The following is a 23,532-nucleotide window of genomic DNA, read 5'->3' as shown; positions in this document are numbered from 1 at the left end:
AAACGTGAGCACAAATTAAAAAGCTGGTCTGCTGAAGAGAAGCACTACAAACACAAATGCTAATTAAAAAATAGGTTACAAGTTCTTGATTGCGCTTCTGTTACCATATAATGAGCTTCACTGAACAAATGTAACTTTAAGATAAGCACAGGGTGTCACTTCAGCTTCTCCCCAACAGAGAGGACAGAAAGGTCACACGTGAGGAACCACGACTACAGATAACTAACTGAAAGCAGCTAGGGTAAAACTGATAAACTGATTAAGATGTGAACAGATGCCAAATGTTATTTTCACTGAAATAAGAATACCTAGAGAAAGAAAACTCTTTGCTATTAACACCTAAGAACTTGGTCTAACACTCCAAACAGAGCAGCTCAGCCCAAAGGGGTAGCAGGTGAAACAAAAGAGGTGCTGACTGACACTTCGTACATATGGGCTCCATACATCTAAAGGCTCCAAAGATTAAAGCTTCTGCTATTCATATAGCATAATATTTGTTAGGAAGCTTGGCAGAACACTTTCACAACCACATGTAAACTTCAAAAGCACATACAAATTTCCTTGTCTATAAAGAAGACTAACGAACTGCTAGTTGGTCATATTTTTAGACTATAACCTCATTTTGATGTAGTGGCAGTTGTATAAAAAAAAAAAAAAAAAAAACATTTATTTGCAAGGGTCGAGTCCTGGCAGTTTCAAGATGTTGTGTTTGAGTTACAGGACGATTCAGACCTCATCTGAGTCTACACCACTGTCTAAGGCAGTGACCCTTCTCCACCCTCTGCTTCTAGCCTGTTCCTTGCAATGACTCCAGCATTCACGCGGCGAGGCAGATCAGGTAACCAAGCTGGCAGAAAATCAACTAGTTGAGCAAGATATGCTGATTTGAGACAAAACAGGATCTTTACGATCAGGCCTTTTAGGGAAAACTTGGCAATCTTACCCAGTTCTGCTACGCTCTTAAAAAAAAAACACCGCACCCCTGGGGTACTAATATCAATTATATTAACGTTTCTTTTAATAAATGGAGTCACTTACAAATTAACTTGGGAATGATCCTTGCACTAGGATAACTGTTATGTTTGCCAGGGAACAGAGATGGCAAAACCAGGCATACTGTTAGAAATATGTAATGAATCTCTGAGCTAAAAAAGAAATCATTTTAAAAATGATGCTTTATCAGCTTATTCCTTGTACCTCTGAATGACAAATTCACACAGCCCTGGTCCTGAGCCATAAATTCAACTTCAACTAACCTTTTAATTACTGTCAGGTGTGACAAAGCCATTGAGTTTAATGGCTAATGGCGGAAAAAACAGCATAACATGAATAAAACATTGGGATGCAAGTACGTAAGGTCAGCGACTTCACTTCAGCGCTCGTTATTTCTCAATATTTGGGAAATCCACGCTACATACTCAGTAGTTTATATTTAAGCCTCTCTAGGTATGCCAGCTTATCAGTGCCCGCAGTGACATACTTCAGAGTATGCTGTTTTCCATCTGTAGTCACGACTGTATTCAGTTAGTCCAGCTTTTTACTGACATCTCAATCTATGCAGCATTTATTTACTTATTTTTGGGTATGGTCCATGTCCAACCCAGTCTTTACCTCTTATCAGAGAAGCATGCAAGTGAACTTCAGGTTAGGTAAATTTATTTAAGATGTTGAAAAATACCAAACCACTCATGTTAAAATAATGTGGTTTCACAGGTGCTTCACAGAGCTCTCTTTACCTGTCATTCACAGAACACTTTCACCATAGCGGCTTTAGCAATGCAACTGATTTTTAGATATCCCCATTTACCTCTAAGAACTGCAACTCCCCAGGAACACCTACAGAGCACCTGCCACGTCCCTTCTACTCCACAGCCTCACCAGGGAACGGGAGGGCACCAGCAGGGTTGCTGGCAGAGCATCCAACGTCACACCCCAGCAGGTACCGGGCAGCAAGTGAAGTACCACGCATGGAGAGGTGTCGCATGACTGTGAGCCTATCTACCCTGCTGCTCAAATTCAGACCAAGTGTTTGACCTGCCTTTTTCTAATATAACTGAAGATTTTAATTTGAAGTCCCTCTTCCAACCCAAAAAGAGAACCAACCAAAAAAATCCACCAGACTACGCAGAGGGTAACATTCTGTTGCTTGGGAAATTCAAAGGCCCTTTGGTAATTTTGAACAAAATATAGAAACGGTATTTTTAGAAGCATTTTAAGATCTATTCTATTGCCAGGCAGAGCAAAATAAAAGGCAATGGGGACAGGTGAGGAAATGAGAGCTCTGCTCCACCAAGAAATGCCAGGACTGCCACACTCTAATGAAAAGCCGTGTTTTGCATATTACTAGAAACAAGAGTATTTGTCAGAGGTGATGGGGGAGCGAAACAAAAAAAGAAGCCAAAACCCACGACTCACAAGGCCAGCAATATTTCAATGACCTTGAACCTGGCCTTGAATTTACTAGGGTACCAGCTTCACAGAAAAGGATGCTTTTCAGTCCCTGGGAGCACTCTGGTTTAAATAATGCTCCACTGGAATTTTTATTTCTTTGTTTTTAAAAAAGAACTAAAATGGTGTTACGCTGATATTCCCAATTCTCCACCTAATCCAACAATGGAAGCCAGTATTGCTAACAGCCTTTTTTCCTTACCCTCTCCAATCCTGCCAACTTTGTTTAGATGCTTCCTCTCAGTAAGCCACTTTGACTTCAGCACACGCAGCTCTGGATTTACAAGCTGGTTGGGTGGGGGCGATACAGTTATCAATAAAGCGCCTGCTTTCTCACGAAGCTAACGGAAACCTAGTACGCGATTGGTTTTCCTGGCTTAGGTCTTAAGTGCAACTGTCATTTAGCATCTTTAAGCAGCTCTCACATGTCAGTCGCCCTTCTTCCACCGCCAGTGGAAAACGCATTCAAAAAGTGCGAAAGCCTTCACCCCTTTTAAGCTTACTGCACAGTCTTAGGTACCCTTTTGAGACAACAAACTGGGTGCTAGCACCGGGAAGCCCTGAATTTCACGAGCACCATGTTACATGGCCAGGCTGTGTGCTCACACCACAACAGGAAGCGTTCAAAATCTGCTCGGACGAGAAAAAAAAACGCTCCAAGTCAGATCCTGCATGCTGACTACTTGCTAACCGGCCTTGCACTGGAAAGCAACCTCTCCATAATTAAGCAGTGATTTTCCTATGAGGTTATTGTGCCCCTGTTTAGAACAGCTGTAAGTATGTAGCAGGAAGCATTTATGATAACCTGGGTACGTGAAAACTTGCTACGTTTATTTAAAATTCTAAATTCTATCAAAAAAAGTGAAAAGATGATCATATTGCCCCGGTTCCAAGAGATGACCGGCTTGTGCAAAGTAAATCCCAGTTCATATATCCTACCCAGTGCATGGGAACACAGATAATCATTAATAAAGCACGAAGCTTCAACAAACACGCAGCGTACCTGAGAGAGTACAACATGCAGAACACTAAAATCATCTGTAATCACAGTCTACCCTCAGGTGCAGCATTCTCTCGTTCATAAATGAGATACTACACATCATACCAGGGCCTCCTCCTCCCTAGCAGTCGCCACACTATCTACATTTACGGATCGCTGCCGTTCAAACATTGCTGTGGAGCATGTAAAAAAATAAATCTGAGAGCCTGTACACAGCGATAATTTTCCAATTCACAACGCGACTGCAAAGCGATCATAAGGCTGAATGTGCCTATCTGTCTCGGGATGACTGCCTCTAGGTGTTAAAATGAGGTATTTTTCTTTTTAACAAAGGGGAAAAAAAAAAAATGGGGGAGCTCATCCGCTGGGAGCGACTAAACCCTGCCTTTCAGAGAGCGGCGGGCAGACCCACCCAGCCGGCCGAAATGATGGTTTGGGTCAGACTTCAGACAGCCCTAGCGACACGAGAGCCCTGCTCGGCCGAAGGAAGGGGGGCTGGGGCTGTGCAGCCTGCGCCCCCCCGCCCGGCCGGGGCCGCCCGCTGCTCCCCGCGGGGCCGAGCCACGCGGCCGGGCCCTGCCGCGACGCGGTTCCGCTTCTCCGGGGGCCCCGCGGGCAGCGCTCGGCGGCCGGGCTGGGCCTCCAGAGCGGCGGCGGCCGCATCGCCCCCGCGGGGCCCCGGGCCCGCTCCTAGGGCGGGCGGACAACGGCGGCGGCGGCTCCTCGGGCCCCCTCCCGGCCCCCGCCCCGGCTCCGAGCGCGGCCGCGGCCGGGGGGCGCTTACCGTCCCGGGACGTGCCCATCAGCTGGTCCAGCATGGCGCGCATCTGGGCCTGCGCCGACATCTTGAGCGCGGCGGGGGCCCGGCCCGGCCCGGCCGCCTCACGCCGACTGCGGCCTACAAGGCCCGAGGCCCGGCGCGGCCCGAGGCCCTCCCCCTGCGCGTCACCGCGCGGGCCCGGGCGGAGCCCCGCTTCCCCGCCGAGGGCGCGGGGGGGACGCGGAGGGCAGCGAGGGCAGCGGGCGCTGCCGCGGAGGGCGGAGCGGAGCGGAGCGGAGCGGGGGAGCCTCTGCCCCGCGCCCGGCTCGGTGCCGCCGCCTCGCCTCCCCTCCCCCCGCCGCTCCTCCCGCCTGCCACGCGCGCGCGCCGGCGCTAACGGAAACCCGCGCGCACGCGCCCCGCCCCGCCCCCTCCCCCAGCTCCCGCGCGGACGTCAGCGCCGCCGAGCGCTCGGCGCCCGCCCATTGGCCGCGACGCGCGGCGCGGGGATTGGCGGGGAGGCCCCGCGGGGCCGCCGTGACGCGGGGGCCGCTCCCGGCGCCCTGCCGCCATCTTAGGGGGCCGCGCTCCGCGCCGCCCGCCGCCCCCCCGGCCCTGAGGGGCCGCTCCGCCCGCCCGTCGCCCCGGGGCTGGGCTGCTGGGCACTAACGGGGGAGGCCAGCGGGGGCTGAGGGGAAGCGGTTCGGCTCGCAGCGCGTTTCTGACAGCGCTTTGTCCTCCCTCCTGGCAAAGCCCAGCCGAGCGCGCTTTTGTTGGTGGCTCTTTATTAAGCTCCTCCCGCGGTTACAGCCCAGCCTGGCATTTATAGCCCCTGTAAGGCACCCTTGGTACAGGTTTCTTATGCGTCGTGCACAGAACAAGCCTCTTCTGAGAGTTGAAGCCTGTGTTTCTTTCCTTATAAAAATAAACTTGCTGTTCCAGGTTGCAGGGCAATAGAACAGCATTGTTGCTGGGACTGTAACTCATTGTCATCCAGCTCACACAACTGGTGTAACTGGCAGGCGTCATTTCACTGATACATGAAGCTGCTCCAGGATTCACAGGGAAACAGGCACAAAAGGCCTAGTGTGAATGTCAACCCTGCCAAGACATTCAGAAAGCTGCAGTTCATTAGGTAGCAGTATTTTGAGTTATTATCAGTAGGTCACTGCCATGGATGAAAATCTTCAAGGTGGGGAAGTGCTCCAGCAGCACTCGCAAGAACCTTCTGATGCTTCAAAGAAAGGGCCTTTCCTTTGGACATTGGAATTGGAAATTGGGCCTTTCCTTTTCCATTGGGAATTTTCCAATGTACAGACTATGGCAGGAAAACCCTGCAGAAAACGGGCAAATTTCACCTAGAGATTTAGGGCAAGAAAACACAGTTGTAACTCCTCATGAGATCTCAGCAATGAGGTTTTTGGCCTGATTTTCCGTTATAGGCAACCCCCCTCCTTCCCTGCGGCCGCCTGTCACACCGGGCACCCAGAGGCAGGCCAGGTACCCTCGATACCCTTGGGGAGCGGATTCCCTGTTTCTCCCCGTTCACCCCACACCCGCCGACAGCAAACCACCACGACACACCAAGCCAGCGGGGCCTCCCCTCCCGGGGCTCGTTTATTGGGGAGCCGACGGCAGGCGCACGGCGGCCGCCTCAGCCCTTGCCTCCGGGCTGCTGGGGCAGGCGGAAGCCCACCAGCCCGGCCACCTCCTCGGGCGAGCGCTCCCCCCGGCCGTGGTACTCGTGGTGCAGGGCGGCCAGGTGCCGCACGCTGCGCAGCAGGCACAGGTAGGTGGCGGCCTGGAAGTGCAGCTCCTGCTGGGCCCGGCACAGCTTCTCGCTGGTGACCTGCGGAGAGGAGGCGACAGTGCAAAAGGAGGCGAAGTTCACCTCACGCCGCCGCCGCCGGGAGAAGGGGGGGGGGAGCCGCGGCGGCCGCCGCCGTACCCGGTGAGCGCGGAAGGCCGCCAGGAGGTGCCGGTAGGCGGCCGTGTCCCGGTAGGGCCGGCCGGGAGGGCCGCTCGCCAGCCGCAGCTCGCGGAGGAGCCCGCGGAGGGTGCGCAGCGGGGAGCCCAGCGCCGCCATCTCGCGGCAGGGCCGGCTGCGGAGCGCCGAGCGGAGCGATCGCGGCCCGCCCCCGCGCCCCCGCTTCTCCCGAGCGGCCGGGGTCGAGCGGCGAGGCCGGGCCCCGGCCGCCTGCTGGGCGGGGAGGGGAGAGCGGCGGTGCTCGGGGAGGCTTCGTGCAACCAAAGTCCCAGGCAACGCCCGACCGCCCCGTCGCGGGGGCTTCGGGGTCTGCGTTTTGGACGCAGAAAAAAAATTATATATTTTTTTAATTGAAAAAAAAATAAATAAAAATTAAAAAATAATACTTCAAAAAAAAAAAAGAGGTAAAAAGGGAAGTCCACCCCAGATGGGACTCGAACCCACAATCCCTGGCTTAGGAGGCCAATGCCTTATCCATTAGGCCACTGGGGCTGCCGCGGAGACTGTTGCGCGGCGGTGCTACTTCTGCCAGCCCTCCGCCCCTCGCTCCTTCACCGGGCGCTGATTGGGCGGCGCCTCCCGCCTGCCTCCCGCCGCCCGCGAGCGGGGAGCAGGGAAATGGCGGCCGCCATGAGCCGCCAGAGCAGGGCCAGGCGAGGAGGGCACGGCCGGGCCTCGAAGTAACGGCCTCCGGAGGGACGGTCCCCTCCTTATAAACCACTTTGGAAGTGCTGCCCTTGCTTCGGGGTTGCCTCGGCTGAAGGAAGCTGTAGCAACCACCCACCCCCATCCAATTTAACAACAAAGAGAAACGATCCCCCCCCAACATCCCCAACCACATCTTTATTTGTTTGTGAGAAATAACACAGACAGGGCTAATATGTACATTCCTCTTTATTTAATACAGCACAGACACATGACGTAAAAAAAAAAGAAAAGTACACTCATGAAAAAAGCCTGTCGCCATTACGGACAGGGAACAGCTACACCCAGTTGCGTAAGGCTCCTACTGCAGAACAGGGGTCTGCTGTCTAAACGTGGATCCCAGAGCAAAACTGCTGCCAAAAAAAATCTTTGCACTCCTTTCAGGAAAGCAGAAGAAAAAGAGGGAAAGCCCCTCCAGGAACAGGTGGTGAAGCTGGTGGCATCTGCAAGGTTCATAGGACACAAGCCCCGTTACTGGTTGGAACAGAGCACTGAAAAAGCAAAAAACATGCTCCAGCTCTTCTTGCAGAGGGCCAACAGCCCTGACTTCTGAGAACATCAGACTTCTCAGGGGTGGCGAACCTGAGTATCTGGAAGGAGTGAAAACATCAAGTAGTCACACACAAGAGATTTATAGTCTCCCTGATAGGGCTCTGCTAGCCATAACTGGGAATGTGCAGGGGAACAAACCAGCTTCCCAATTAAAATAAAAAAATAATACTAAGGACTAACAGCCATTAAACTGACCAGAACAGTATACACATTTGGAACTGATGCAGGCTTTTGTGGCAGCAGCTTCTTCTTTTTCCTGCTTCAGTTCAGGATGGAAATTAAGCAGGCACCAGTTCCTCTGGCAAAGAGCCTTACACACTTAAAAAAATTAAAATACAAAAAAGGGAGACAGGTGTATTTACAAAATCCATGGCTGGTACAGTACATCATTTTTAAGACACACTAAATGCTACAATCTTTCAGGTCCTGAGATTATTACCAAAAAAAAAAAAAAAAAAAAAAAAAGCAACAACTCAAAATTTGTGTTCAGGTCCAGTTTTATAAGGAGAGAGGAAGGAAATCACACATTTAAAAACACAGTATCCCTTGAAGTTAGTGGAACACGCCTCCCTAAAACCCAAATGAAAGTGGTGCTAATCACCCAAACGTAGCTGCATTTGGTTGTTCAGGCTTGCTGTCACAAGAGGGGAGCATTTCGCAGGGGAGTTTCTCTGGAGAGCTCACCAGGTAAGCACGTGGCTGTTAGGATCCTCTGTCACTAAGCCCTATGATCCGAAATACGGAAGTAATAAAAGGAGGAAGGTGACCTGATACAAATTCACGTGGGACTGAGTACAGCATCACAGGAATCACCAACTCAAAGAGGTTTGCCATCTTAGTAGCTGTGCGTTCCTTTGAAGAAGAGGACTACAAAGGACGCTAGTTTTGCTTGAAACAAAATGCTCAGGCAACTGACTGACTGCTCCAAGCTACACAGAGCAGGGCAGGAAAACCCTCAGCCCACTGGTTTCTCGGCTGTTCACTTTACATAGCCTCCTTCATTCTCCTGGGGATCAGCAAGTCAGGTAGGGTTAAGCTGGTTATATCCAAAGTTGCTAAAAATATATACGCCAAATGTGACAACAAAGGATACAGAGGCCAAACCTGTCTGTGGGAGGACCCCCACTGCCCTTGGCTGGGTGGGCAGGAATTGATGTGGAAGCTCTGCTCTTGACTAAGCCTTGTTACCAGGCAGAACTGAAGGGCCTTACAATCCACACCTGTATTTTCAATGAAATATTCTTAACATAGTGCTTTTGTTATCATCAGACGTTACAATCACAGATGGCCTTTTATTATAAGCACCTGACTTTAAGCTAGAAAATACCAACATTTTAAGGATTACTCACAAAATGCTTCTAACCCTCAGTAAAAAGAAGACTACAAGAGACAAATCACAGAACAAGGGTACTACAGTTTAACGGCTAAAATATAATGCTGCTCAGTAGACTTTTTGGGGAAAATAGCATTAATGATTTTTGTAAATTTTTTTCATTAAACAGTAGTCCAAAAATATTTCTCCATCTATTTCCAACAGGGACCTTGAGAACTATGCAAGAACATGGTACTAATTGCTACATGATGGAATTACTGGCAATAAAACACACACTACAGTTCTCACCTCTGAGCTAAATTGTTATTTGTAGTTACATACAAGACTAAAGATCAGCGAGAAATACCCGGGGAATCACAAATTAGCTTTTATTTGAAGATCCAGCTACCGGGTAGCTGATACCTCCTCTTGTTTAGAAGCAACTTCATTTAAGTGAGGAATTGATTTACTTCTGATATTGGAAGGAAACACAGGATCTCATTAGCTTCTCCCCAAATCCAATCAGTACATTAAAAAAACAACATTGCTGCGGCTTCTTTAAACCAATTTTGAGAGCTGAATATTCTGAAAGCTCTCAGACTAAGACTTGTCACAAGAGGTGATTTTAGCTTCCCTCTTGAAGCAACTTCATGACACTTGACACTAGGTGTTGCACCAGCAAAAGGGTTTCTTTTTTGAGATACAAACTTCTTTCTTCACTGTAGCAAAAAGAGTTCTGCAGTACAGACATTCAAAAAATATTCAATTTTCTTTGGGTAAAACTTCAACATGTATTAACAGGGTAGCTGAGGGAAGGAATGCATGTAACACTGAGACATGTAAAGAATACTTATCTGCATAGTTGATATTAGTGACTACTAATCAAACTAAGGCCTTATCTGGAGAAAGCTGAGAACACAAGAAAGTTTCTTCCCCCACATCCCATACCACTGGTGAAATCTGAGAAGTCTCAAAAGCAGCTCTGGCTGCCTCAGCAGCTACTTGGTTTGGCCTGCAGCAGTGGTATCTCCTGACTGGTTTGGGTTGATTCTCTTGCCTTTTTCTGTTGGTACTGGACAGTGACAAATGTAACCGAATCTGTTCAAGAAATACATCTGCACATGCTGCTGGGCCAAAAAAAACACCTTTAGTAATAAGCATGATAGAAGGCAATGTGCACTGCTTGTTTTGGATTACTTCAGCATAAAGAAAAACTTGTTAGTTAATGGTTACTAAATGATCAGGAGGAGACATGGCAAGGGAAGAGGCTGAAATTCACTTCTAGATACAAAACATGAAGTGTGATTTTTTTTTCCAGAGTTGCTCTATATAATTATAGCTGTCAAAGAATGTCTACAAAACAACAGACCTATATCCTCCACTACTGACAACTGACAAGATCAGCACAGTATCACTTACAAGGAGTGTGCAAAAATGGCCATAGGGAATCTTTTGTGCATCCCCAATTCCAGGCCATGCTGATCTCTCAGCATAACACATAGCAGCAGCAGGGCTTCCTGCGGCCCCAAAAGGCTATTACAGCAGCAAGGAATCATTGGGTCACAGAAAAAGGATGATGGAGCCACACCAGACTTCTCCACAACCAGAGCATTCCCCAACAACGTTTGGTTATATTTCCAGTGGCTAAGCCAGGCTATTTCTGGCTGCTTATTTTGGCAGTGATTTTTTAAGCAGCAGCAGACTGATGGTGATTTTCAGAACAGCCTCAGGTGTTAAAAACACCACAACAGTCAACCAGCAGTGCCAGCTGTAGACTTCCAATCTTTCAGATAGGCTTAGAATAAAGAGCACACATGCCTGAAAGAGACTGAACAGCAACAGAAGAGCCCAGTCACCTCAAGTCACTGCCATAGGTGGATGTGGATAACTACAGAATAACTCTCACACTCAACCTAAGGCAGATTAGGACGTGCTCTCACTCCAACTGACCAAGCTACCAGCAATAGTACTATCCCCAGCACTGTTAGATTGGTAAAAGAAATCTACCAGTGGCCTCATTTCAACAGGTTCAGTTGAATGTGATAACTGGAATAGCAGTTAGGCTATTTTCTGCCACAGGAACATGTTGCATTTGGTACCTTACTGTTGGCTCTCTAGATGGGCTCTCCACTTAAGTATGAAGGACTCTTCTAGCCATTCCTACTCTGGTTTCTGAAAAGAGAAGGTAAAGCCCTTCCTTTTCATATTGCAACTCAAAATCAGGTCTCCCCCAGTGGAAGCATCACGGAACAAGCACAGTCTAGTGATGCTCACATGTTACCTTAAGTTTAGAAATGAATTGCTGATTTCAGATATGCATGTTTCTAATAATAGTAAGTCAGATGTATCCTCAGCACAGAATAGTTAAAATCACTAGAAGATCTATTGCAGATCACTGATTCTGTCAGAGGACAAGCAAACAAGCACAGACACTATTTGAGTGTTCACTTGCAGCCAACAATACACGAACTTACTGTTCATTATTTTAAGAGAACAAACCATTAATGAAATCTCAGCAAGAAAAAGTACAGCGAGAAAAGTACTCAAAGGTGAATGATTTAGGCAGCTTGTGAAGTATAGTCAGGTTTAACTTCAAAGAGCAGCTGCATTCTTGCAGTTTATACCAAGTTCCTTCTCACACGTGACGCCCGGTAGGAAGTGACAACTTTGGTAAATGTTAAGAATTCTTGCAATAACCAGCGCCACGCAGACATGGCTAGCCATACACAAGATTCCTTGCAGTTCATCTTAACTCAAAATTGTTACAAGCTATTTTAACCTTCTTCTTTCCTCACTTCTTTCAGTTAGGTTAGCCACACATCTTTGCCTCAAGTTCAGTAATAGTGTGAAGCAGTCCGGTATTTAACGTTGTCAGTTGTACTTGTGAATTAAGACCCAAATTTAAAACCTCCAGAGAAAAATATAACAAGTTTCAATCTCATTAGCCACTTCCTTTCTCTCACACACGTTTACACATTCACACACGCACGCTTTTATTGTACTGCCACCTTTGCCCAAATGTTCCCCTTTTGTATGCAAATGTTTAACAGCGCCAGCAGAACATAGGAGGATGAACACGGTTATGGGATTCTCGGGAATATTGCTGTGTATGTACGTGTGCGCACCCATGTGTGAGCGTGAGAGAAAGAAAGCACACAAGCATACAGAACCAACGCCATGGTACAGCAGCTATGAATGAAGTCACATACATTACACACTTTTTTTTTCTTTTTTTTTTTACAAAAGGGAAAAATAGTATAACAGCATAAAGCCATCTATCTTGGCAAGCTTAAGATTTTCCTCCAAAATGCCTTCCAGCACTTCAGGATCTCTGAGAACAGTTTAAGAGGGTAGGGAAATAAAATAAAAAAAAGGCACTTAAACAAAGGACAAAGGCCTGAATCAAGTAAGTCATGGAGGGTAACAGCCATTTCACCAGAGCTAGGACCAATCAAAAAGCTACCAACTTTTTAATTTCTATAAAATTAAAATTGCATAAAGTGTTAATTAATCAGTCATTTACCTACTGCTTTCACTTTCTGGATAATTTTATGAAACAAACAAAAAGCAAGTGTCCCTTTAGTGATTTCCCCCTAATTCAGCAAAAGATTAAAGATAGGTGTGGGAGGAAGCCTTCCACAGCTTAGCCTGACTGCAGATTTTCCTGCAATTCCATCTGCAAACAAAACAAAACAAAAACAGGAGAGGGACCACTGTGCCTTTAGCAATTCACTCAAAAAAAAGAAAAAAAAAAGAAAAAAAAAAAACAAAACCCAAACACCCCAATACTTCTAATTCATCTGTGGGCAAAAACTACTCAAAAGAAAACCAAACAAACTGTAAACTAGATTAAAATTTGCTAATAAATACAGCTAAAAGTTCATTTTATGAATGTAGCAGCAAATGTGATAAAGTTAGTCGGAGTCCAAGATGACTCCCAGAGGGTTAATGGTTCACACAACTGATGGCAGCTTGGGAGAGTTGCAGGATTTCTGTTTTCATGTCCTCAAGGGTCTTGCACCAAGTGGAGGAGGAGTGTGGAGGAAGGGTCAGGTGATGGGACTGAGGAAGGAAACAGGCTCTTGGCACCTGTCCCACCCCCAATTCTGTGCATCAGACAACTTTGATTGGATTCAAACAAGAAGTAGAACCCAAGTAATTAAAAGTTACTTCTGATTAGCAGAAAACAGATGTGAAACCCACAGCATCCACACTTGTGACTTGTATCTTGAATCATCAGAGAAGGCTGGACAAACTGATTTAGGCCATCTTGGAGTAGGAGAACACTGCAGTTACAGTCCAAGGTATCAGAAATTTGCAGCCTGTTTTTCATGTGGCCTGACGCCTTCCTTCTTACTTTGCAAGTGTCTCAAAAGGATTTACAATAGCTACCATGACTTTGGGGGCTTTGGATCATGTAGCAGAGAATATTACTCAGAGGGTTTTAACATCTAAGACCTGTGTGTGAAATTATTGCTTGCATTCGTTTGGGGCTTTCAGTGAGCTTGACATGCTAGCTCATACACAGACCCCAAACTGAGTTCAGCCCTGCTGCCTGGAAAAGACAGCTCTACTTGGCTTTCTTATTGCTTGTGAATACTGAGGGTTACTTAGTATGTACAACTACAGTTTATTTATTACCAGAGGCCCTTAAAAAGTAGTAAAAAACTGGGGGGAAATGTCACTAGGAGAGCTGCTATGCAGAATATAGTAAAACATTAACCTAGTTTTGCATTTGGACACTGCAGAAAATTTTCACTTCCCCATCCTGTTTGTGCTAACCAAAAATGTCTCTGGGAGCCACCCTATTATTCCCTTTAATTTGGCCTTGATAGGTTTAACACAGAAGAATAGGGAAAAGGCAACACCGACTCCTTCATCACTATGTTGCTGATTCCAAAGCAGCTCGGCAGTATAATGACTGAAGGCAGTTACCCTCTAGGGGACTGTCTGAACTGGCATGAAGACTGTATGGTCATCTTAATTCTCACCATCAGTATCAGTTTACTTGTTTCCAAAAACTGAGAAGCTCAATAGGCCATACAGACAGGACTAGTTTCTATCCTCAAGGTTTGGAGAGGATATCCCTTAACTGAAGGTGAGTCGTACCTGCAGAAAGAGAGGGAGGGATGTTGAAAGAAAGTTTGTGCTGTTATTCTAAAGGGCCACAAGTCTCCCAATTGAAGTTTCATTTAGCAACTATGAAGACGAGAGATGTAAATTTGGATGAGATGCTTTGATGAAGAAAACACAGAAGAGGTAGAACTCTTAGGACATTTTTTTTTTGGTGGGTTATTCTGTGTGTTTTAATATATTGCTGCTTGATGGCTCAACTACTGCAACTCCCTTAGCTACACAGGTTGTTAAAAAGTATCAGGTTTGACAATTCAGAAAAAAAAATATCAACATTCTCTTAGGCCTCAAAAAAAAGTTTTCTTCCTTCAACCCTTCCTGGAGAAAAAGAAAAATCAGATAAGGCTTGCAATCTAAATAGGTTGTGGTACTTAACGTTCAATAGAATTTGCACATTAGTAGGAATGCAAGAGTCTATGTAGCTGTATGTTTCAACTCTAAATAACCTTGACTAAGATGCAAGCTTATCCAATCAACATGCCACATACGAAACATTAGCATTAGCTAAAAGGCTAATTAGCTGATGCTATGGAGTGAAATTCATGAACTAATGAATCTTATTTTAATTCAATGTGTCTTTCACAGAAGTGTTGTGCAAAAACATTTATTGCTGAGCTCAACCCAACATCTTTATACTAAATACACAATATATATTATTTTAGATTCATGTATATATATATATATTTATATAAAATTAAAATGAGCTCTAAATAGAAAAGAAATTGTTCTCTGGTCTAAGAAAAATAAGTCACATGTAAAAGTAACCTGAAAGCTATAAGTTAATCTAGCAAAAACACTGAAGATTCATTATCCATGGTCAAGGTATCTCTGGAAGATGAGATGACCAGTAATCACTGGTTCAAACCCACCTCAAACTACTGGAAAGACTAGCTAGTAGGAATTTCAGCATCTCTGATCAGGAATGTTTCAGGGTTGAAGGAGAAGGGCATCATACAATTTTAGTTGCGTCTTTCCCCTAGGATTTATTTCAGTTTCTGTCACTCTCATCTTTTATCTAACAGCGCAAGGGGTTCTACAGCAAAGTTCTGTCCTAGTGTCAAAAGTGCAACATGTGCTGGATACTTCCTAACCTTACAAATGAACCAGTCCATGTATTGCTATAAAAAAATAGCCAGCTTTGCAGTTTTGTGCTACCATGAAAGGAAGAGTTCAGGTTGGAGACTCTCCAGGCCAGCAGGGGCTGGAAATGCTGGAGACGATCCATTCAGCCCCAGAAGAGAAGGCACCTCTGGTCGCTTTTGAACGACTCCTCTTTGGCTAATGCCTGAAGCAGTATTAACCTGGCTCTGGAGTAAGTCACATTCAGCTTTCTTTTACTAGCAAATCAGGATAATGCATGGCTTTTGGGAGGAGTTACATGACAGATGAGGAAGATCTAGAATGGGTAAAGAATTAACTGTATTTTATGAAAGATGTGATAGAACATTACTTAATGTCAGTAGCAGATAAGCACAAGGGAAAGGAAAACTTAAATGGAGGGACTGAAAGAGTCCTAGCATGCCTTCAAAAAAAAAAAAAAAAAAAAAAAGGATGTGGGAAAGAAATGCTAGTGTGACCAATAAAATGTTGGTTTCCTTTTTATGTATGATGAAAATTTTCCACACACCCTTCCTCCCTATGTAAGTCATGTTAAAACAAAAAAAATAAACAAGGAGCAAAGGGTTTCCCAGTAGCCTGTCTCTCACATCTCATGTACCAGGAGATTTGTTTTTGAAGATAGCTCTCTGGAACCAATGAGACTGCATACATCTATAGGCTCTCTATAGCCAAAGAGCCTTGTAAAGCTGAAAAAATGCCCACATCACAAACTGCATTTCTGTAAGGTTTTAAATACAACAAAGTACCCCAGCACCACTTCTAATCTATATAACCTTTGGTCCACAACCACACAGTACACTCAGGACCTACATATGATCTTATACGGGGCACTTCAGGAACTTGTGAAGTAGATGATTCCACCTCACCCAATGGATGGAGAGACCTATTCTAGCTCCTCTCACGCTTTCAACTTTTTATTGGATATTACCCAGAAAAAAATGTTTGTGCTGCTGTGGGTTTGACAATCAATTTCTTTTAAAAGCCAATCAGAACAGATGAAAAAAATGTTTGTTTCTTTAGGCAAGATCAAACTATGACCAGTCTGCATGACCAGGAGCACCAGTCCCCCTTTTCCTTCTCTCTTTGATCAAGTATTGTTTTCTTTTTCTTCTTCCTCTCACCACAGTGCTTGGGATCAGAATATGTAAACATCGACAGAAACAGCAGCCCTGTGACAATAAGCACTTTCCCAACTGGGCAGATTCTGTCAGCCAACCAGAACTGCTTCAGCTCCCTTGCTTGTCTAGAAGTCACTGGTTTTTCCGCTGTAACTTAGTGTCCCCTTTACTTTGGCCTCCATCTGCAATTTAGAAACAGGAAAAGAAGAGGAAGAATAAAAACATGAACAAACTTATTTTGTAACTTACAAAATAAAAGACATACTTGGAACATTCATCCTTAACATCATCAGAAAATGCACTGTCTTTATATCATGTTGGACTTTACATATTTTCAATATTATTTTTTTTTTAATAGGACTGATGAAACCAGAGACATCAAGCTTTACATCAAGATGTTTAGAGACATGGTATTTTAAGTTGCAGCCTGTGATACTACCAAAAAAAAAAAAAAAATCAATCTTTTCTTTAGAAGTCTTAACTTTGTGAGAATTTTAAGCCCACCCACGGTACTCACTGACAAAAGAAACCAAGGTTGATATCACATGAGTGATTAGTTTGTTTTCACAGCCTCTTACAACACTGCCCTGGTTCTGGAGCCAAGTACTGCAAATTCAGTATAAAGAATCCACTGTGCCACTGCCACCTTTTGTGCTCCCTTTACTGGCAAATAAAGGAGCACACTCTGCCACCTTCTATAATTTTATGATAGTTTTTCAGCTCTAAGCTTTACAAACAGAGAAAGGTTTTATACTTCAAGTTACTCCTGTCAATCAAAAATATGTAACTTAAAGCATAAGATTCCCAGGGAAGATTGGTCTTCCACTACAAAACTATCACATTTATTCACACATGCATACCCAACTGCAAGAATCATGAAGAGGCTTCTAGCTGAAAGATGAGATATTAAGATGTAGTGGAAAAAACAATCCATTTTCCTCCCAGTATAGACTATACAGTCTGCAAAAATCATGATAGTATCTAGTATGTAGCAGTCCTTTTCTTCTATTGGCTGAATTTGAATGCTTACGTTTTGCAAACTGCTATAATAAAATATTTTATTATATTGAGATTTTTGAGCTTTTTAGTGTCTGGCATTGAATGTTGTTTTTCTACTTGTGTTTGGGTTCCAAAAATACTGCTATAATAGAATGTGCACTGTCCACTGCTACCAAAGCTTGTTCCTGTTTTGTCTTCTCTAAACCAATTTCGAATTTGGTGTATGCATTTCAGTCTAGGGCATAAATCTGTTAAGTTAAAAAAGTAGTAAGAGAAATGTATCTTTACCTGTGTAAGCTTGCTGCAAGTGAGCAGGCAGAGGTGAGTGAGACAGCGTTGCTGCGTGCTGAGCACCTGGCTGTAAACCCTTCAGTAAGTCTGGGGTAAAAAGGAGGAGAAAAACAAAGATGGAAAATAAATCTTAAGAACCATGGCAGCCTTAGCAAAATAGGAAGCTTTTATTTTTAAAATTAAAGCTATCATAACACGATAATTTGCCCAGATTTCTGAAGACATCTCAACAGCAACAAAAAATAATACCTGATAGGATTCTGATGGCTGGTATACAAGTCAATAAAAACAGACCTGTTCACATATGGTTAATCAAAAGTCAGAACAAGGATCATGCGCTACTATTGGGATGCAACTCTTCATACTAGCTCATTTGGCAGAAAGGCCAAAATTGCTACAGATTAAAAGCTTAAAGAAATTCTTTTAAGCAATTGCAAATAATAAATCCCACCTGGATTGATCCCTTCCTGTAAGAAAATGGTTTGGTATCAGAGTATCTAAGCCATTACTGAGCTAAGGATATTTTGATGAATCACAGTATTAAGTCTCATATCTGTATGGTGAAATTGAGAAAATCTTAAGGTGCATTTCTTTTTGAAGATAGAGGAAGAAGTTAACCCAAAAATGCATGTACAAAAGCAGTTATATATTATAAATTTAACAGTGAAGTTAATCATCTGTCAAAGGTGATTCATAACATCTGGATAATTACATAAAGTTTTAACAGAGAAGTCACATTTACTCTCCTTTAGGGATTTTCATGAACCAAATCTAAGTGTCTCAGAACTGAATGGCTTTCCTACTTAATTTCCACATTCAGAAAGCATCTTTCCCTACAGCATAGTGTGATGAGGAATTCCACTCACTCTGAGTTAGGCTGTGGTGGAAAGCCGCTGAGGTAGATCCCGAGGTGGTTGTCACTCCAGCTGTGTCCGTCCCAAAGCCAAGCAGCTCCAAGGGAAACTGGAAGGGCACGGTCACAGGAACAAGGCCACCCAGCATCCCAAAAGGAGTTAATGGTGCAGACGTCACATTCTGACTGGTTACGGACAGGGGTGATGCCATGAGCGTCAGAGGTGAGGCGTTAGCCAGTAATGATGCTCCTGCTGTTGACTGTACAGAGAAAAGTAGTACTTCAAGATTTTAAAGCTTTGAGTATTATCCTCTAAGGAGATAAGAATCAGCTATTTACTGTTAAGTGTGGTCCTGTTAAAAAGGACATTACAATATTAATAAATACTACTTATCCACCTAGGATCAGTTCCCACTATTTGTCTGATCAACAAGCACACTTATATCTCACGTTCGCATGTGACAGCATGGTTCATCTATCTTTTCTTGTCAGCCTCACAGGTAAATTCCTTTAAATTATCCCATGCAGATCTGAAGTTCTTTAGAAGCACGTTACTCTCCCCTCTCAAAATACGGGTCTTAACACAATGCTAACTATTTCTAAAGTTAATTAGAAGTAAGGATTTCTGGAAACTCCAATTTGTATTTAAGAACTTAAGAACCACCACATTTCAAAGGACAAAATTTAAGTTACCGAGATGCAGACATACATACACACATAAGTAGGTGTTCATACACAACCACACGTGCATGTGTTACAACAACAGGCAAGGAAGGAAAATTCTCACCACCCTACATAACTCGCAAGTTAAATTCACTGTAGTTTAAGAAAATGTGAGATTAAGCCAGAATATTTTAGCTACAACAGCTCCCAAATTACATCAATTCCTTTGTAATTAGCAGCTGTCCTGCTCATTCCTATTTAACAATTCCATTCACTAAACATACAGTAATTCTATATGTTAATGTTCAATTCTCAAATTATCTATCACAAAAGAAGAAGTATAGAAAGCATTTCAAACCAGATTCAAGCTTATATTTTACAGATATTTGAGCTATTACGATTCAGAGACTGAACAGGACTCCAAGCCTGTGCATTTCGATATGCAAGTCTTAACTAAAAAACAAAACCAGAACTAATTTTAATGAATACCTGAGCTCAAAGTGAAAATGAAATCTCATTGAATTCTATAGTATTAGTTTACAGAAACAAAGTGATTAAAAACTCTCAGTGAGAAAAATTTTCTACTACCAGGTTCGGTCTTAAGATGTTTAGATGAAAGCTGCTAAAGAAAAGTTACTGCTTTAAGACATTTTAAAATCATATCCCTGTAAATTTAAGCAACTACAGATCAGATGTTCGTAATAAGTATTCATGTCATCTTAGGAATGACAGCTTCTAAGACATTCTCCATCCCACAAGTAGAAAACCATGGATGAAAGACTTTATAAGAACATACATGGTTATTCTCTTTAGCCTTTGGAAGTGCTAATTTCAAAATAAGCCTATGCACAAAAAAATGACAACCATTCACAATGTAGCTTTTCCTAGTTACAAACATATTTTTATTACCAACACAAAATCATCTAGTCTGATCTTCAATGTAAGCAGACCAGGAGATTCTAACGAGCAACTTGTATACAGCTTGTCTTCTAATTAGCAGCATCAGGAATTAAATCTATAAGCCCTTAACGGAAAGGAAATTCACTTTCAGTCTCATGTAATGTATTAAGAAGGGTAACTCCTTAGTACATTGTACCCAGCTAGCCATTAGATTCTGGAAGACTAAAAAAGTACTGTTATCACAAATCTCTTCCCATTCAATGTACTTGGACTGGGAAGTAATTTGATTCTGATCTTCTCCTGAATATACTACAATGACTGAGCCTCAGTCTGCACTGTAGCAAAAGTCTTATTGAATGTTTTATCTTTGTACCACTTCTCCAAAACTGTTTCAGGTTATCAAAGTACCTTCTGAAGTGTCAAGGAAGAAAACACGTGTGAAGTCACAATTAACTTGGTGATATTATATGCTGCTCAGTCCCTCTAGCTGTTTGCCCCCTTCTATTATACCAAAACGCTTTTACTGTATTACAGTATACACCTGTGATAATTGATTATCTACCACATTCTCACCAGTCCTTCTTTTCAACATCACTATCTGCCAAGATGCATTTCATTGCCCAGGTGATCAGCGTCTCTATAAAATAATGATTTGCCAGAATTCATCTCATCATCCACACACTGCTACTTATTTCCCATGTCTATCAACTTTAAGCACTACAACAACCATTTCACATTTTCTTCCACATCACAGCAATTATATCCATGGGATATCCACAATTGCATCAGATTCAAACTCTGTTCCCAGTCCTTTTGCTGCAGCCTCATTTGCTTCCTCCAGGCACTTTCTGGAGTACCCAAAAGTGCACCACAGCTGGCACAGCTCTTCTGTAGACCCTTTGTGATACCTCTGTGGCCCTTACACAGAACACGGACTGTGTGATTTTTTGTTTGTTTTCCTCTCCATTCAAAGTACCCAAAATTAATGAGAAGGCTGTATAAGAGCCTGTTAGACATCTCGTTTACCATACCAGACTTAAGGTATTGTAGGCTGAGAGACCACAGAAATGCCTCATGAAAGTCATCTTCTTCCTGTTGCTCAGCTGTACTAAGAAAAACTGGTATCAGGCTAAAACATTATTATAAAGCATTATGAAAAGCTGCGTACACACCACCACCATGAAACAGTAGGTATGTATACCATTCAGATAAATGCATTGCTTTTCTGGTTTGCAGTAGAACAAGGTTTTGATTTGCAGTGATGTTGCCTTTCTTAACTTTACTTAAGTTATGCATGCTTCACAATAGAGAGATCAATAAAAACAGAGGAGTACCTAAAATCTTCTCAATAATTAAATCATTCCCAGTAAGAAAAAAGCACAGCTTGGTAAAGTAGGCTGTCTTTTGGGCAAATAATAGGTTTGCATAGGTTTTAGAAAAAGAGTTTTTTCAAAATATTTGTTTTATATTACTTTTTAACTCCAAAGTTCTGCACAAGCTCTTAAATAATTTCTAGTTTATATATCAATGACCTCTCATTCGATTTGACTAAATCCTACCAAATAAAACACATACTTAATCACAAATACTAAAAAAAAAAAAAAAAAAGCCCTTGCAAATATTAAATACGTCTTGCATTACACTCTAACCACAAGCAATTGAACTCCAGTTTTGCAAACTAACCACAAAGCTTGGCAACAAACATACCGAGATAGCTCTACATGTTAACTCCATCAATATAAATAAATACACAAGAATACAGAAATCTAATCGTGCAAGACAGTACTGCATTCCCTGAAAATACAGCCACAGAAAGCCCACCTTTTCTAGTGTTCTTAAAAAAATGACAAAATTGAGTTCTGTTTCACACTACAGACCAACCAGTCTTTTACAGTAAGGATTCCTTCCACCCTGACCCCTGGATTTCGCATCAGCTGGAAATACTTGTTTACTAGCGTGAACTAGTTTCATCAGTATTAGCATTCATACTAGGTAAAGTGTAAACATTAACCTTGTGACTCACTTTCAAATCAAGATATTGTAAGCCTGTTTTCAAAGCGTGATAAATATTAATGTCTGATTTAAATGTAAACGCGTTAGATGCATACCTGCACACTGGCTGCTACAACTGGAGACCCTGAGGCAGAAGATGGTCTGTGTGGAGTTGACAATTGTTTAGTAGCACCCTGTGTTCCACTTCCTGCTCCCCCAGACAGACTAGTCCTACTAGCTCCACTTGAGTTAAGGTTACTGCCTCTGCTGGCAGGTACATTCATTCCAACTCCACCCAAATTATTTTTACCAACAGTTCCAGAAGGAGAAGAGTTGGGCAATTTTGAAGAAGCCTGAGGGTTCTTTGCAGGCTGAAGGCCTGAGGTGCGATTAGAGGGCAGCAAATTCATTGTGGGAGACTGCCTGCTGATATTTACACCACTGGTTTGTTTATGAAGGGGGTTGTTGCTGGAGTGACTACTCTGGGAAACTAGTGCACTTGAACTGGAAGAACTGGGTGTTGTTGCAGGCCTGGGGGATGAGGTGGACTTAGATGAAAATTTAGGCGATGCATTGGGCTTGGGTGTCACAGAGGGCTTAGATGCAGTGGGCTTGGGAGAGGCAGCAGGTTTAGGAGAGGCAGCCATGGAGAAGGGAGGCTTGAAACCCTGGGAAGAAACCTGTGACACCATAGCCTTGGCTAAATAGTTACTAGAGGTAGAGGTGCTGGATGTTGTCCGAGAAACCAGTGGGTGAGATACTTGAGAGCCACTTCCAGATGAGGGGTTAGACAAAGGCAGGCGATATACTACAGACTTCTCTTGAGCCTTGATGACTGGTGATGAGCACGTCAGTTTGGGATTACTGCTCAATTTCACCACTGGATTGGTCTGTGATTTACTAATAGTTGCCTGTAAAGGAGATACATATTTCTGCTGTACAGCTGAATGCTGGTGCACCTTTGTCATTTGTGATGCTGAGGAAGAACCTCCTTGAATCTCAGAAGATGATACCAAGATACTAGCATCCTTGGGTCTTTGAGAGGAGGTGGAAATAGCTGCTTGGGTCTTAGAGGAAGAAACATGGGTCTGTGAAGAGGAAGAAGCAGCTTGGATCTGACTTGACCTCTGTAGTCCTTGCTGAAGTAGCTTGGCTGGCAAAGGCTCTAAGGAAACCTTAGGATTTTGAATTGAAGATCCAGCAATAAGGCCTGAAGAGATACCAGTGTGAACTATGTCCTGGGGTTTCTTTGGTACTGGCCCCGTGTGACCAGCAATAAGACTTGATGAATGGGGTGCTTGAGTGGGCTCTACTTTCTTTGAAGTTGCCAGGGGCAACTTGCTCATAATGCTTGCCAGTTTCTCTTCCCTCAGCCCAGGGCGAGGTCTGGATGTTGGTGTCTCTATGGTGGATCCAAGAGGCGATCCCTTGGCACCATTATTGATAACTGCCAGAGCATCAGAAATGGAGTCCAGTGATGGTGGGTGGAAAGAGAGGTCTTCATCCAGTGAGTCGTCCAAGCAGATAGTCTCTGGAGCTGGCGTGCAGCTAGAGCTGGCTGGGGTGCAGACAGGTGCGCTGGTACTCAGTGTAGTAGCACAAGTTGAATTGACTGAAGACGTACACGTTTTCTGTTCTTTCTTTGGACTGGAGTCCTGAGAATGAAGAGATAAGAAAAGACAAGTTTAATAGCCTTTCTG

At 43.8% G+C, this 23,532-nt stretch overlaps 2 protein-coding genes across 4 annotated transcripts in view; both read right to left on the bottom strand.

The window, feature by feature from the left end:
* The window catches only part of LOC311218667 (putative RNA-binding protein Luc7-like 2), a 35,293-nt gene extending 28,920 nt beyond the window's left edge, over positions 1 to 6,373 (bottom strand). For 2 of the 3 annotated variants that reach the window (XM_084301442.1, XM_084301443.1), the window contains exon 1: positions 4,233 to 4,591. In XM_084301442.1, the coding sequence (XP_084157568.1) occupies positions 4,233 to 4,293 (61 nt within the window). In that variant the 5' untranslated portion in view covers positions 4,294 to 4,591. Of the gene's footprint in view, positions 1 to 4,232; positions 4,592 to 5,916; positions 6,058 to 6,156 lie in introns of those variants that run through there. The other variant, XM_084301444.1, reaches the window with a different exon arrangement.
* Positions 6,374 to 7,147: 774 nt separating this feature from the next.
* The window catches only part of UBN2 (ubinuclein 2), a gene marked incomplete at its 5' end in the record, with an annotated part of 54,157 nt that continues 37,772 nt past the window's right edge, over positions 7,148 to 23,532 (bottom strand). Inside the window, 4 exons of the mRNA XM_084300543.1 lie at positions 7,148 to 16,316; positions 17,422 to 17,511; positions 18,291 to 18,537; positions 21,949 to 23,487. Coding sequence (XP_084156669.1) covers positions 16,267 to 16,316; positions 17,422 to 17,511; positions 18,291 to 18,537; positions 21,949 to 23,487 — 1,926 coding nt within the window. The 3' untranslated portion in view covers positions 7,148 to 16,266. The remainder of the gene's footprint in view (positions 16,317 to 17,421; positions 17,512 to 18,290; positions 18,538 to 21,948; positions 23,488 to 23,532) is intronic.

The sequence above is a fragment of the Netta rufina genome, assembly GCF_964035555.1.
Source record: "Netta rufina genome assembly, chromosome: 1".
In the NCBI taxonomy this organism is placed as follows: Eukaryota; Metazoa; Chordata; class Aves; order Anseriformes; family Anatidae; genus Netta; species Netta rufina.
This window is presented reverse-complemented; position numbering and strand designations above follow the sequence as displayed.